This window comes from Manacus vitellinus, unplaced genomic scaffold (assembly GCF_001715985.3).
Source record: "Manacus vitellinus isolate BGI_N305 unplaced genomic scaffold, ASM171598v3 scaffold_46_pilon, whole genome shotgun sequence".
Taxonomy (NCBI): Eukaryota; Metazoa; Chordata; class Aves; order Passeriformes; family Pipridae; genus Manacus; species Manacus vitellinus.
Window position 1 is genome coordinate 443,301 of NW_021940578.1, and position 14,079 is coordinate 457,379.

At 60.6% G+C, this 14,079-nt stretch overlaps 3 protein-coding genes across 6 annotated transcripts in view; 2 read left to right on the forward strand and 1 right to left on the reverse strand.

Moving 5' to 3' along the window:
* The window catches only part of ACOT7 (acyl-CoA thioesterase 7), an 8,220-nt gene extending 3,325 nt beyond the window's left edge, over nt 1-4,895 (forward strand). Inside the window, 10 exon segments of the mRNA XM_008928667.4 lie at nt 6-146; nt 562-718; nt 1,216-1,307; nt 1,441-1,555; nt 2,018-2,032; nt 2,576-2,662; nt 3,229-3,275; nt 3,277-3,346; nt 3,540-3,724; nt 4,317-4,895. Of these exon segments, the coding sequence (XP_008926915.4) occupies nt 6-146; nt 562-718; nt 1,216-1,307; nt 1,441-1,555; nt 2,018-2,032; nt 2,576-2,662; nt 3,229-3,275; nt 3,277-3,346; nt 3,540-3,724; nt 4,317-4,421 (1,014 nt within the window). The 3' untranslated portion in view covers nt 4,422-4,895.
* Nucleotides 4,896-5,201: 306 nt separating this feature from the next.
* Nucleotides 5,202-8,596, forward strand: ICMT (isoprenylcysteine carboxyl methyltransferase). Its single transcript, XM_029962365.1, has 4 exons — nt 5,202-5,950; nt 6,030-6,199; nt 6,816-7,033; nt 7,254-8,596. Exons 1-4 carry the CDS (start codon nt 5,202-5,204, stop codon nt 7,434-7,436), a joined length of 1,320 nt encoding a protein of 439 aa, XP_029818225.1. The 3' UTR covers nt 7,437-8,596.
* Nucleotides 8,247-13,465, reverse strand: RNF207 (ring finger protein 207). 4 transcript variants are annotated; one of them, XM_029962448.1, is made up of 17 exons: nt 13,260-13,465; nt 13,041-13,173; nt 12,810-12,954; nt 12,644-12,725; nt 12,491-12,566; nt 12,282-12,407; nt 12,124-12,170; nt 11,923-11,995; nt 11,781-11,849; nt 11,586-11,654; nt 11,354-11,475; nt 10,112-10,301; nt 9,838-10,023; nt 9,704-9,755; nt 9,522-9,616; nt 9,350-9,430; nt 8,247-8,441 (listed from the first exon to the last, which is right to left on the reverse strand). In XM_029962448.1, the coding sequence occupies exons 1-16, from the start codon at nt 13,448-13,450 to the stop codon at nt 9,362-9,364; spliced, it is 1,725 nt and encodes a 574-aa protein (XP_029818308.1). In that variant the 5' UTR covers nt 13,451-13,465; the 3' UTR covers nt 8,247-8,441; nt 9,350-9,361. The 4 variants fall into 4 exon arrangements, with proteins under 4 accessions (XP_029818308.1, XP_029818306.1, XP_029818305.1 ...); XM_029962446.1 differs by having other exon boundaries at nt 9,499-9,616; nt 13,260-13,450; XM_029962445.1 differs by lacking the exon at nt 8,247-8,441 and adding an exon at nt 8,871-9,270 and having other exon boundaries at nt 9,499-9,616; nt 13,260-13,450.
* Nucleotides 13,466-14,079: the final 614 nt, after the last annotated feature.

Below are 14,079 nucleotides of genomic sequence, written 5' to 3' on the forward strand. Positions count from 1 at the left end.
TCAAGCTCCCATGTCCTTCCCCTGGCAGGATTATGCGCCCGGACGATGCCAACATCGCTGGGAATGTCCACGGGGGAACCATCCTGAAGATGATTGAGGAGGCGGGAGCCATCATCAGTACCCGTCACTGCAACTCCCAGGCCGGAGTAAGTAGGAGCCAGAGTGCCCTCCGGGCTCAGGCAGGGACTCTCGACGTCCTGCTGCATATCAGGATTCATCCTGGCAGCAGGGGTCCTGCACTGGGAGTGCTTGCTCCTGCGTGCACACACACCGCTGGTGGCTCGCTGCTGCCAGCCTCCGCCTCCCCCAGTAGCTGGAAGCATCCCACTGAAATTGTGGTTTATGAGCAGAAACTTTTGCCCTGCTATTAATGTTTTATCTCCCTCGAAGGGCAGGTCGGGGCATTGGTTACAGATGGGGAAGGAAGTGCAGCCAGTGGCTGATAAAGTGGAGGTTAAAGTGCTGGAGCTACTTCCAGCACAGCTGGCCCCAGAGAGCTGCTGGCTGCGGTCCCACGTGGTGTGGCCGTGGTCACTACCCCAGCTGTCTCACTGTCCCCAGGAGCCCTGTGTGGCTGCACTGGCACGGGTGGAGCGGACAGACTTTCTCTCACCAATGTGCATCGGCGAGGTGGCCAATGTCAGTGCCGAGATCACCTACACCTCCCGGCACTCCGTGGAGGTCCAGGTCAACGTCATGTCTGAAAACATTTTAACAGGTGGGTGGCTGCCTGTGGCTGTGTCCCAAAACTCCAGGAATAATGGTGATAAGTCAAGAGTTCCCGTCCTTCACTCCATCACTGGCAGCACTGGGCAGAGGGGAGATCTTACCTTTTTATTGAGAGTGCTGGGGGTGTGGGGAGAGCTGGCACTGGGAAGGGAAGCCAAGCAGTCTCCCTGGGGATTACGGCTCCATTGATCTTTTTTAGTGAAGAATGGCAATATCTGCTCGTAGCTACTCTTCCCTGATTCGCTGCCCATTTGGCCTGAAAAGGGCCCTTTTACTGCTGTTGCTGTGGCAACTAGCTCCACTTGCCAGGATGCCTTTCCAAAAGTGCATTGTCACATCTGCTGTGAGCCAAAGCCCGCCAGAAGCCAGCAGGGCGAGTGGCCACTGCTGCTGGTGGCATCGCTGGTGTGTGGCCACCCCGAGATCAGCGGCAGACACAGCACTGCTGGCCATGGCACTGTCACTCTCTGCCCCCTTCTCCTCCAGGGGCAAAGAAGTTGACAAACAAGGCGACGTTGTGGTATGTGCCTCTGTCCCTGAAGAACGTGAATAAGGTCCTTGAGGTTCCCCCCATCCAGGTAGGACAGCTCACTTTGGTCCCCCAAAACTGGAACTTGGTCTCTCTGGGGAATGGCGCTAACCTAGCCCTGTCGGCACCCTTGGCTGTGCTGGTGGCTTTGCTGCCCTGTTCTTACCAGGTTTCCCTTCCAGTACACGAGAAAGGAGCAGGAGGACGAGGGGAAGAAGCGTTATGAGGAGCAAAAGCTGGATCGGCTGGAAACTAAGCAGAGAAACGGCGACGTGATCTTCCCCATCATCAACCCAGGTAACTCGGGCCGTGTGTGGTCAGTGCAAATGGCCCAGCAGTACTGGGAGGCCAAACTGATCCCCGAGGCAACTCCAGCCATCCCCAGGGCCCCATAGCTCTGTGTGTGTGTTCTGAAACACCATGTCAGGGATGGGGATGGGATTTTGGAGCCCACAGTGTGTGAGGAGAGGGAGAGCCGGGTGGACAGCTGTGATGCCACATGGGGGCTGGCGGGTGGGATGCTCTCTTCAAAAACCCTGTTTCTGCACCACTCCTTGTATCCCTTGTGCACTCCTGGGCAGCTGGAGCTGGTTTTGCTCAGCAGGGGGTAAATGCAAGCGTTGGGCAAGCGTGGCTTCTAGGCCCGGCCATGGTCCTTGGGCAGAGGCAGAGAGGTGGCTCACAGGGAATGTTTGGGGGGATGATGGGGGATGAAAGTTGCTCAAATGCTTTTTTCCCCTCTGTCCTCCCTGCTCACAGACAGGCAGACAAAAGGTAAGGCTCTGTGGGTCCTGCTGTGTGGGTGCCCGCCCTAAGCGGTCGGGGGCTTGGCTGGTTTTCCCTGCTTTGAGCTCCTTCAGCATCTCCCATTAGATGGAAAATGCAGAGGATTTCCTCTGCTGGCAGTCAGAGGGTGCAAATTCTGGTGCCTTGAGGTGGTGGCGGGACAGGGGTTACAGCATGTGCCAGGGCTGGGAGCTTGGGGGCCGAGGTCTTCCCACCAAAGGGAAAGCAGAGGCTCTGTGCAGCAGGGTCAGGGAGGTTCAGCTGAGGAGGGAGGAGTACGGCCATGTGCCCCAGTTCAATCCCATTTGCTTTCATGCTCTTGAAAAGAAACAAATGAGCTGAGCTAGAATAAAATGGATAGGTGGGGATTAGAGGGAGGCAGCAGTCAGGGACAGCCTCTGGTTTGAACACAGTTCAGCTTTGCACAAGCCAGCCCCACGTTTTCTTCCTTTGGACGACTTAAGGCAGGGGTGTACAGTGGTGTATGGGTGCCAGCCAAGCAGCTCTGACCTCGCTTTGCTCTCTAACCAGAGCCACACACCGTTGGCTACAGCCAGTCCAGCCTGATCCACCTGGTGGGCCCGTCAGACTGCACACTGCTGGGCTTCGTGCACGGAGGTGAGTGAGCACTGCCCTGTGCAGCACTCGACAGCAGCTCTGGGTGGCTTTTCCCCAGAGCAGAGTTGCTTCAGCTGAGACAAAAGCTTTGTTTCTGTGCCCCCAAAACTGACACGCTCGAACTGTAAATCCTACAGTTCTGTCATAGTCTCTGAGATCGCAAATCCCAGAGTACAAACACCCAGCATACAATGAGTGCAATTAGCTGGAGTCATTTCCTCTTGGCTGGCAGTGTCTGTTGCTGCTGGGCTGGCATGTGCGGTGTGAGCCAGAGGAGGGGCGAGTTTGCCAAGGGCTGGGACAACACACATCTAACCATGTCCATAAAAACAAAACCAGCGTGGCTCAGAGCTCCTTCCAGTCTTCAGGCCAGGTCTCTGAGGATGTTGCCCTGGTGTTGACTGGAGTCCTTGTGCTGGTACTGGGTTTTCCTGAAGCTGGGACTCAGTCTCTGGTCTGACTCCTCAGCATGGCTTTGGCCATGCAAAGGCCTTACTGACCTATGTGTGGTTTTTCCCATATCCCACCAGCTTCCCTGAGACAGGACCCTCTGCTTCCTCTCCCAGGTGTCACCATGAAGCTCATGGATGAGGTTGCTGGGATTGTGGCTGCCCCGCCACTGCAAGACCAACATCGTCACTGCCTCGGTGGATGCCATCAACTTCCATGAGAAGATCAAAAAAGGTACCGAGGGTGGTGGCAGGCACCCATGGTGCCATGTCCTGGCTCCCTTGTGTGTGTGCTCGGGATACACTGGCAGAGAAATTTAGTCCCTGTTAGATTTGCCCTGTGACAAGAAGCTCTGCTTAAGACACAGCTTAAGCATAAAACATGCAGGACCTCTTGCTCCCCTCACTGGCTCCTCTCTGCTTCGCAGGCTGTGTCATCACCATCTCGGGGCGCATGACCTTCACAAGCAATAAATCCATGGAAATTGAAGTCTTTGTGGATGCCGACCCGTTTGTGGATGAGCCTCGGGAGCGGTACCGTGCCGTCAGCGCCTTCTTCACCTATGTGTCCCTGAGCAAGGAGGGGAAGCCCCTGCCTGTCCCGCAGCTGCTGGTAAGAGCTCTGCCCCCAGGCTGGAGCCAATGGCAGGGGCCAGCACCTCTTCTGCTTCTCTCAGGGCAGAGCCCAGCTGGCTTTTTTTCCAACAAATCCTCTTCCCTTGAATTATTCAGCAGAAAAATATGAGTACAAAGGAGACTTTCCAGAGCAGGCTGCAGGGTTTCTTTTTGTTTGTTTGTTTATTTCTTTTGAACATTGCCAGTGTGGAAGTTGGGGGTTTTCTCCTTTCTCATGGTTGAGGACAGGCTGTGTGCAGGCCCTGGAGCAGGGGACTGTGAGCAGCGATGGAGGCCCCCATGTTCCCTGTCCCTGCTCCCCATGATGTCCCCACTCCCGCCCTCCTGCCTATTTTTAGCTCCCCTGATCCTGGCAGGGCTTTGATGCGTTGCTGCCGTCTGAAGGTGTTTTTTGGTTAATATTTGATGTGGCGCAGGTCTTCTGCTCTGTGCAGGAGCATACTGGCTGTCGTGGCGTGTGTTTCAGGGAGGGCAGCTTTCCCCTCATTTCCATGGGGGATGGCACATTTCCCTGCCATGAGCACTTGCAGCACTGACACCGGGGCTTCGCTTTCTCTCTGTGGCTGCAGACAGAGACGGAGGATGAGAAGCGGCGCTTTGAGGAAGGGAAGGGCAGGTACCTGCAGACCAAAGCCAAGCGGCAGGCGCAGATGCAGCAGGCTGCCCAGCAGTGACCTGCCCTCCACTCTTGCTGCCAGCGCCTGCCGAACTCCAGGTTGTTCCCGTTTGTGTTGTGTCTGGTCCGCGCCTCCACTCGCCCCTGCCGCCGCTGGCACCGCTGCTTCGCCGCTGGTGGGCTCAGCACTGCACACCTCGTGCTTCAGGGGGCACTGAGAGCCCCTGGGAGCCTACCCAGGCCATCTGCCTCCGGAGCTGTTGTCACTGTTTGACTCCCCATGCCAGAGTGGGATGGAGGCGTGCGGCGGCTCCGGGGGCGTGTGGGGCTGCGAGTCCTTGTGCTGCCCTGCGAGTCCTTGTGCTGCCATGTTCAACTCGCTGGTTTGTCCTACCATGCACACCAAAGCTTTCGCAAGTGCGGCGCTGGGACCGCACTGAATGTCTGTGACATCTCTAAGTAGTTCTCTGTGCACATCTAAGTTATTTAAGGAACCCTGTGGCATTAATAAAGTCTGTTTCATTGACTGGAATAAAAGGCTGACACTTTTATTTCAAACAATTATGCTTTTCCCCACTCCCGCCTCCCCAGGATTCACCCACGGCCCCAAGTGGTGCAGTGTGCTCCTGCCCTGGGTTTTAAGGAAGTGTGGCTCTTTTAACGGGACTGCGCAGTTCCTGCCGGGATGGGTGTCCCGGTTTGGGCTATTGAACAACAAACTATCAGAAAGGAGGTTATAGTAAGGTGAGGGCCGATCTGTTCTGCCGTGCCTGCAGTGAGCGGCCTGGAGGACATGGCCTTAAGCTGAGACAGGGAGGTGCAGATCAGATATCAGACAATGTTCTCCCTGTTCGGGCACTGGAAGGGGCTGCCCAGGGCGGTGGTGGTCACCATCCCCGGCAGTGTCCAGACCCGCCCAGGCCGGCGCAGGGCCGTTTCCCGCCTTGGGGCCGCGTGCCGGTCCGGGGGGGCGAGACCGGACGGTCCCACCGCTGTGCCAGCCCACGCACCGGCCGCGCACTCTCGCGAGAGCGCGTCGCTGCAGGGGCGGCGGGCGGGACCGGGGCGTGAGCTCTCGCGAAAGAGCGGCGCGGTGCGTTTCCGGGCGACGCGGGCGGCGGGGCGCCATGATGGCGGGGCGGCGCGCGGCGGGGCGGCTTGGGCCGGGAGGCCGCGCCGGCTCGGCTCTTCCTGCTCGGCCGCCTGCGGTGGCGCACTGCCAGCTGTCGTGCTGGCTCGTCCCCGCCCTAACTGGCGCCCCTGGCCCTCCGGGCGCTGGCACTCGCCTTGCACGTGGCCGCGTGAACGCGGCCGCTGCTGCTGTTATCCGCCGGCCCTCTACACAGGTGCGGGGACGGCCCGGGGGAGCGGGGCGGGGGGCGGCCGCGAGGGGCCCGGTGCGGTCCGAGTGCGTCCCCGGTCCGGGGGGCAGCGATCGGGAGCCACCGGGCCCGGGAGCGGCGGGCGGCAGCGCGTTCTCCCCTTCCTGTGCTTGCAGATCGCCGTCCGGGCCTGTTTCCTGGGCTTTGCCTTCGGCTGCGGGGTGCTGCTGAGCGCCGGCCGCTCCGCCTGGCGCCACTTCGGATGGTAAGGGCCGGGCCGGGCAGGGCCGGGCAGACGTGCTGCCTGGCCCTGCCAAACCTGTCCTCCCTCCCTCCCGCCGCAGGTACATGTGCTCCCTCTCCCTCTTCCACTACTCGGAGTACCTGGTGACAGCCATCAACAACCCACGCAGCCTCTCACTGGACTCCTTCCTGCTCAACCACAGCTTCGAGTACAATCTGGCTGCCCTGTCCTCCTGGGTGGAGTTCACGCTAGAGAAGCTCCTCTTCCCAGGTCAGCCACCCTGTCCTTCCCTGGCTCTGCCCGGCTGCACGTGTCTTGCCTGTGTCCCACCTGTCTCTTAGCAAAGTGTAGGTGACCCCTGGCTCACTGTCCTGTGCCAGTCCTGGAGCAGCTTTACCATGACCTTAATCCCTCTTTGCTCAAAGCCTCTCGAGTTGGGTCTTGGGGGGCACTGGAGATCTCCCCTTTGCCCTGAGATGCCAGGCTAAGGGGTCTTCAGCCCTTTCCTACCTTACTGGTACAAGAATAACACTTTGAGTACACCTGGGTGTTGTCTTTTGACCAGGTATAAAATCAAACTGGCAAAAACTGTTGCTGTTTGCCCAATCTGGGGCAAATTGGTTGCGTTCTTCTGCTTGTTTTTGCAAGAGGGAAGCTGTTGCCCTTTCTTGTTTCATAACAGCCCCAGCATGCCCTTGGCTGTGCTTTGTGCTGGCTTTGCTCAGCCCCTAAATCCAGGCCCTGCGGGTTAATCCGTGCTGACGCTGCGCTGACGCCGGGCACAGGTTGTGCTTTAGAGTAGGGGGCAAAGCCCACCCACCGAGCAGCCCCCACGCCCCCCCACAAGAGCTGTGCAAACCCGCTGTGCCCCTCCCTGTCCACACAGAGCTGAAGCAGATCACCTGGCTGAGCACCGTGGGGCTGCTGATGGTGATCTTCGGGGACTGCCTGAGGAAGGCGGCCATGCTCACAGCCGGCTCCAACTTCAATCACATCGTGCAGAACGAGAAATCCGACACCCACACCCTGGTGACGAGTGGGGTGTACGGGTGGTTCCGGCACCCGTCCTACGTGGGATGGTTTTACTGGAGCATTGGAACACAGGTACCATATCTAACATGGTACACATACCTGCCTGCTGCCTGCACACTGCTGCCTTCCTTCTGGGGAGAAATTAGTATTTATGAAGTTTCACAAGGGTTGTTGGGAGCTTTTTTTGGAGAGCATTTAGAGCCCATGGCAATGTTACTGGAGTGGGATGAGCTGTGGGGACGGGGCAGCCTCAGGCTCTCGAGGGGACACTCATTAGTGGCCTCTGTTCCAGGTGTTGCTCTGCAATCCCATCTGTGTGGTTGGCTATGCACTGGCGTCCTGGCGCTTCTTCAGGGAGCGGATCGAGGAGGAGGAGATCACACTCATTCACTTCTTTGGAGAAGAGTATCTGGAGTACAAAAGGAAGGTGCCATCGGGTCTCCCTTTTATTAAAGGAGTCAAACTGGAACTGTAATGCAGGTGAAAACCAGACTGGCTGAGCAAACGCCCGGCTCCCGCCGTGCCAGGTGCCTGCGTGGCATCAGTGTTGGGATGTGCCTGTTGGTATTTCCCAGCCACCCAGAAGGAGCTGGTGGAGGGCTGTGGCACTGGGCAGCCTGCCGGGATTCTTGCAGATCAGAAGCTCGTTCCTCCTCCTCGAGATCAGCCCTTCATTGCACATTCAGGGATCTTCCAGATAACTTAGCCTGTAGCGACCCTAAAGAGAATGAATTGTCCTGCCTGCAGCAGCTGAATTGTCCTGGAATGCCTCTGGACCAGTTCTGCTGGAGAGCAGCACTGCCCTCTGGGCCCCAGGCAGAGGAGGCGCTGGGCAGCAGATTGTTCCTGTTGCATAATTCAATTTTAAAGCTTTCTGACCTCGTGAGCCCAGTGCTGCAGCTTTAATCTCCTTGGGCCCGACTCCTTGAGCTGGCACTGGGGTGGCCATGGGAGCAGCCTCCGGCTCTGCCTGCCCTCAGAGCGCTGGCAGTGTGGCACCACTCGGCTCTCTCCAGGCCTTGGCGTCCACAGGGAGAGATCCAAGCACCTCTGAGCCTGCTGCTTCTCCCTCAGCTGCTGCTGCGGATGCGGAGTCATCACTGCAGCTGCTGCCTCCTGCCACCACCTCTGTTCCCTCTTCCCGCTTCCAAATCACGCTGCTTCCTATCCTGCCAGGCCACCTCTGTCCTGCAGAGATCCCAGGATTTTGGGTTGGGAAAGAACCACAGCTGCCAGGCTTGCTAAGGGCTTTAGCACCCGAGATCCTCACCTGCTCTTTTGGGCAAAAGCCAGGATGTTGAGGCAAGTAGGAGATGCTCCTAGGGAAATCTCCAACCAGGAGAAGAGTTGGGCTAGCTAAAACTCTTTTAAATGTGACCATTTTGAAATGGTTCCCACTGAGCTGTGTGGCATAACTTATTCTGTCGTTATATACCAAAGAGGTTCACTGTTTCCTTGAGTTCTGCATTATTCTTCCTCGCTGGAATGGAAATGAGTTGCTTGTCAGTTCACGCCTGGGGCTTGTGGTGTTCCGTGGGGAAGGCACTGCGGTATGGCTCAGGAAGGGGCACTGGTGGGAATGGCTTGGGTTTGGGCTTGGGTTTTCTTTTTTTATAAAAAAAACAAGAGAAAACATTTCCAACTTCTGTCTGATGATTATTTGAAGGTCCCTCGAGGTGCTGGTGGCATGGAAACTGGAATCCTTACTTTATAATTTCCGGTAGGTTTTCAGAACACTCCATTGTGGCACTGAGGCACGACTTTGTGTGTTCCTGCCTCTGCCCTGCACCAGGGGTTGGTATTTACCTCCCCCCCCGCCATAATTTGCAAATGTTGTGGTTTTAGGAGCAGCTGGACACCCCAAGCCAGCAGATCCCTTCTGTCAGTGCCGCAGAACCACGCGGACACAAACACTTGTGCCCTTTTATTTCACTCCAACACACATGAGGGAGAGCACAAAGACAATTAGTTTTTCAGAACCAGGTTCCCCTAAGGCTTTTGGATGCACCACAGACATGGGTGCCTGGCCTGTTTCCTGCCCTGGCTCATGGCAGAGGGCGAGAGGAGCTGGTCAGCAGCCCGGGCACGGCTCTGCCCAGTGGCTCTGCCGTGTGCCCAGTGCCGGGCTCTATGGTGCCGGCTCTTTCTGGGCAGTGCTCTCAGCCCCGCTCTTCTGCTGGCCCCTGCAGCAATCTTTGCTTTTCGGGGAGGGGTCTCTGGGGGTGCCATCAGGCGTGCAGCCCTCCCCAGGGCTGGCCGGAGCCCCCTCCTTGCCCAGAGCCCCCTCCTTGCTGCTTGGCGAGGCATCCCTGGGGAAGGGAAGGCACCTTGGCAGTGTCAGTGTCTGGGAAAGGGCACAGGGGGAATTTGGCACTTGCTGTCACCTACCTTGGCACTGCTTCACTGTTGTCGCAGATCTTGAGCAGCATCTGGGCCTGTTCCTCCTTGGGCTCCCGGGGCTCCTGCAGCCTGCAGCAGGATGGGTGTGAGCCGTGGCTGCATCTCCCGCTGGCCCTGAAAGCCCCCGCGCCCCTCACCTGGGCTCCAGCCGCTCCTTCACCTTGGCGATGGAGCGGACGTAGGGCACGATCTGCTTGGTGATGGTGCTTAGGCAGCTGTTCTCCTGCCTCAGCTGCAGCAGGTCATGGAGCTGGGCTGGGGGTGAGAGAGGTGGGCCGGGGGATGGTGGCTCCCCAGCACTGGCACAGGGGGCTCAGGGAGGGGGAGTGGGGTCACCGGTACCTTCATAGATCTCCTGCTCGTTTGCCACCCGCTGGTAAGTTTCCTCCCAGACCTGGAAGGAGGAGAGGGAGCTGGGCAGTGTGCAGCAGTGTGGCACGGAGGGGCCCTGCTCCACTGGGACGTGCCAGCCGTACCTCCTCGAAGACACTGCGCATCATCTCCACGGCAGAGTAGTGAGCTGCGATCTGCACGTCCATCTGCAGGGACTTCTGCAGGATCTCACTCATGATCTCTGACTTGATGAGTGAGTGGTGCTTGGTGAGGTCGCGATGCAGCTCCTGCACCTGGTCCTTCAGGCCCTGGATCTCCATCTGCAGCATCTGTGGTGCCAGGGGGCAGGGCCACGTGAGCAGCACTGATCCGGCCCCTCCTGCCCTGCCTCAGCCCACTCCAACCTGCACTCCGTACCCGGTAGGTGTTCTCGTAGTTGCGGCAGTGCTCGGCGAAGGGGGTCTCACGCCCCTCAGCCAGGAGCACCTTGGTGCTGATGTACCGGTGCATCGTCGGCTTCCTCACCATGGGGCTGGTGGACATTTTGTCACTTGAGGGGGGACAGCTGGGCACCATGAGGGTCTTGGAGCATTGGCCACCAGGGAGCCTGCACGGAGAAGTGACAGTGACACGCTGCAGGTGAGCAGTGGCAGCAGAGAGGTGCCAGGGGCCACGCCATCAGCTCAGTTCCAGCTCCGCCCCACTGCCCCCCAGCCCTGCTAAGCCTGGGGATGTGCCAATGCCCTATGTCCCTTCCCTCGCCCCTATGTCCCTTCCCTAGCCCGAATGCAGGGGCTTAGTCAGAGGTGCCTTATGCTGCCCCAAAAATCAGGTTTCTGTGGGCTGCTCTCCCTATCCCTGTGGCTTTGGGACCAGCTGCAGCAGGGAGAAGGCAGGAGCTGAGGTCAGCATGCTCTAGTTTCTAAAGGGCAGGATGCAGCTCGCTCCCTCACCACCGGTATCTCCTGGCCCCTTGGCAGGCATCACTGCTCCTGTGTCCCCTCCATCCCGTGGCCTCCCCGTGCTGCCCACCACCATCGGTCCTACCGTGCAGCGCCGTGCTCCCCCCGCCTGTGCCGGGGCCAGCAGCCCCCAGGAGCTCAGCCGCCCTGCGGCGCCGAGCCCAGCCGGGGCCGAGGAGTGGTCCCCATGGGGCGGCAGTGCCCGTTTGTCCTCTCTGGCCGGGAGGGCCTGGCAGGGCCAGTGCTGCTGTGACATCAACAGGCCTAAATATATCCCGGGCGAGGAACGGCCGGGCACTTCCCTGAAATTCTGATAAAAATAGTGATGGGCAAAGAGGCTGTGGCGCAGCGGGTGGGCCGGCGAGCAGGAGCTGGCCCCAGTGCAGCACCCGTGGAGCAGGGGCACAGCCCTCCAGGGACTGCGGCAGGGGCCAGGCTGGGGAGCAGGGTGAGGCTCCCCAGCTGTCAGCTCTGCTGATGCCCATCCCATTTCCCAGAAGCGTCACTTGAAGCCCTGTTGCCTGTTGTTCATCAGTGCAGCTGTGTCCGCGCTGTCCCCATGCCACCGCTGAGGTGACAGGCTCAAGGGCAGCAGCAGGGGCAAGCTTGGCATGGGATGCCAAGGGCATTGAGCAGCATGGCGCGTGGCAGGGGACACAGTGGCACATGTGCCCTGGGTATGATCCTAGCACCTCACATGTTCGTGCCAGTGATGCCAGGACCGATGCCGCCGGCACTGCCCACCACGGAGCGGCGGGGGCTGAGCATCAGGAGGGGCTCCAGGCAGCGGGCAAACTCTGCCCGGTACTCGCTGTTGATCTGGGGGCAAGATGGGGTGAGCAGGGCCAGGGCAGAGCCTGCAGCTGGCACTGCCTGCGGGGTGCTGCAGGCAGGGACCCACCCTGGGGTGGGTGGCAGGAGTCCTCTACCTTGCTGGTCTGGGCCGGCCGCAGGCGGTGCGGCAGCTTGACAATCCTCTGCAGCCTCTCCATCAGTTGCTGAAAGGCAGTGGTGAGGCACAGTGAGGGGTGCCTGGCATGGTGAGGGGTGCCAAGCACCCTACCCATGAGCTCAAGCACTGCCACGGGGTGCTCTGGCCACCCCAAAGTACTGGCAACACTCACATAGCCCAGGTCCAGGAACTCGGCTTTGTTGGCAGAGCTCAGGAAGGCTGAGCAGGTCACCAGGTGGACCTGTGTATGTGAGCGGGTCTGTCACTGTCCAGCTCTGGGGGTCAGGACATCCCTGCCCGACGCAGGGCCCTACCTGCAGGGTGGGCAGCAGGGAGGCGAGGTGTGCAAGCTGCTCCTTGAATGCCTTCTCCTTCTCCTCATGCTGGCTGCAGCAGAGCAGGGCATGGCACAGCTTTCCATGGCACCTGGGAGCCATGCAGCCCCCCCAGGCACCCCAACACACCCCGGGCAGGGGAGATGCCCCTGGGAGGGGGCTCAGCCTGTGGTTCCTCACCTCTGCACAGCTTTCAGAAGCGTCTTCTTCCTCTCGGAGAGCTGCTCCTGCAAACAGCACAGCCACCGTGGGTCCTGCAGCCACCCCAGTCCCCTCAGCTCTGCCGTGCCCACAGGCTGGGCACCCGTGGGCGCAGGGCACCACGTGCTGCCTCACACCTGCATGCGGCCGAAGAGGGAGTTGATGGCAGCCTCCTCCTCGCTGGCACTGTTGCGAACCTCCTCGATCATGGCCTTGAGCAGGACGATGGCCTCGCGTGTGGAGGTCTGCAGCTCCTTCACTGCCTGCCTGGGGCGGTGGGGCGGCTGCAGCGTGGGGGACAGCACCGCTGCCCTCACCGCCCCCCGCGCCCCCCGGTCCTGCCCACCATCACCGCCTGGTCCAGCCGCTGGCAGCCCTGCATGTACGCCGTCTCGATGTCGATGCAGTGTGCCCGGCTCTCCCTGCAGGCACGGGCATCAGGGCACGTGGGACGGGGTGGGACGGGGCACAGGGCAGGCACGGGACCGGGGCCACTCACCCCTGCATATCCCTGAAGCAGTTGATGCAGAGCATGGACTTCTTCTCGGTGGAGAACATGATGTAGGGCTCCTCGTGCAGCGCTGCAGGGGACAGGGAACATGGTGCAGCCTGGCACGGCACGGTGCTGCACAGCACGGTGCAGGGCGGCCTGGCACGGCACTCACGGCACTTCTTGTGGATGTCTTTGGTGCGCTTGGAGAGGGACACGATCTCGTGGCGGGCAAACATCCTGGCGTGGTGGGTCTCCTCACGGCACGGGGTACACAGGGGCTGCCCGCAGGTGTTGCAGAAGTACATGGTGTCCAGCTCCTGTGTGAGGGGACACAGCTGGTGGTGGGCATGGCCCCGGTGGGGGTCCTCTGTTCCCCCCCGCCTGCCCACCCCCCTGCCCTCACCGCCTTGGCGCAGCGCCGGTCGCAGTTGGCACACTGCACGTCCTCCTCGCTGTCGGCCGAGCTGTCCACCAGGAACTGCAGCAGCCGGTCCACGGGGGGCAGTCCCGTGCCCCCCCTCACCACCGAGGGGTGCCTGTGGGGACAGGAGGGGCACAGGGATGGAGACACTCACCCGGGGCCGGCAGGGCAGCTGTGGGGAGCAGGGGGGCCGTCCCTCACCCGCAGAGCGGGCAGCGCAGGCGGCCGTCGCTGGCACGGCCCCGCAGGCAGCTGGCACAGAAGTTGTGGTAGCAGTCGAGCAGGCAGGGGTGCTGGTACGGCTCGTGGCACAGCAGGCACACCAGCGGGTGGCAGTTGGCCTTCTCCAGCTCCGAGCAGCTCCCCAGCGGGGAGAAAATGCCGCCTGCCATCTGCGGGACAGAGAGCAGAGCCCTGCGCCCGGGGGGCCCCGCGTGGCACCGCTTTGCACAAGCACCGTGGCTGCCACGGAAAGGACGAGTCCTGCCCCGGGAGCTGCCGCCTATTTTTAGGTTATGAGCTGCATGGCACGAGGCTGCCCCAAACACGCCCCTTCCCCCCGCACCGCGGGGTTGCAGGGTTGGGTGGGATGGTCCCTACAGTGCAGCATCCCCCAGGGTGGGTGTCCCCAGAGCAGAAGCATCCCCTGGGTCCCCTGTACTGGAGCATTCCCTGCAGCGGAGCATCCTCCAGGACAGGGGTAGGGGATCCTCCAGGACTGAGTGTCTCCCCGGAGGGAGCATTCCCTGCAACGGTGTGTCCCCTGCCCTGGGATGTCCGCTCCAATGGCAGTGAGGGCAGCCAGGTGCCCCACACGCTGGAGTCCCCGTCCCCGGGGCGCTCTGGCCGGGTGAAGGTGTTACCTGTCCCCGTCTGTGGGCCGGGGGATCCGAGCCGAGCCGTGCCGCTGCTCCCCTTGTGCCGGCAGGAATGAGAGCGATGCCGGGCCCGGCCGACCCCGTGACGTGGGGCCCCCTGGCACTGCCACGACCCAAAAATAGCCCCGCGCGGGGCCCCGTGT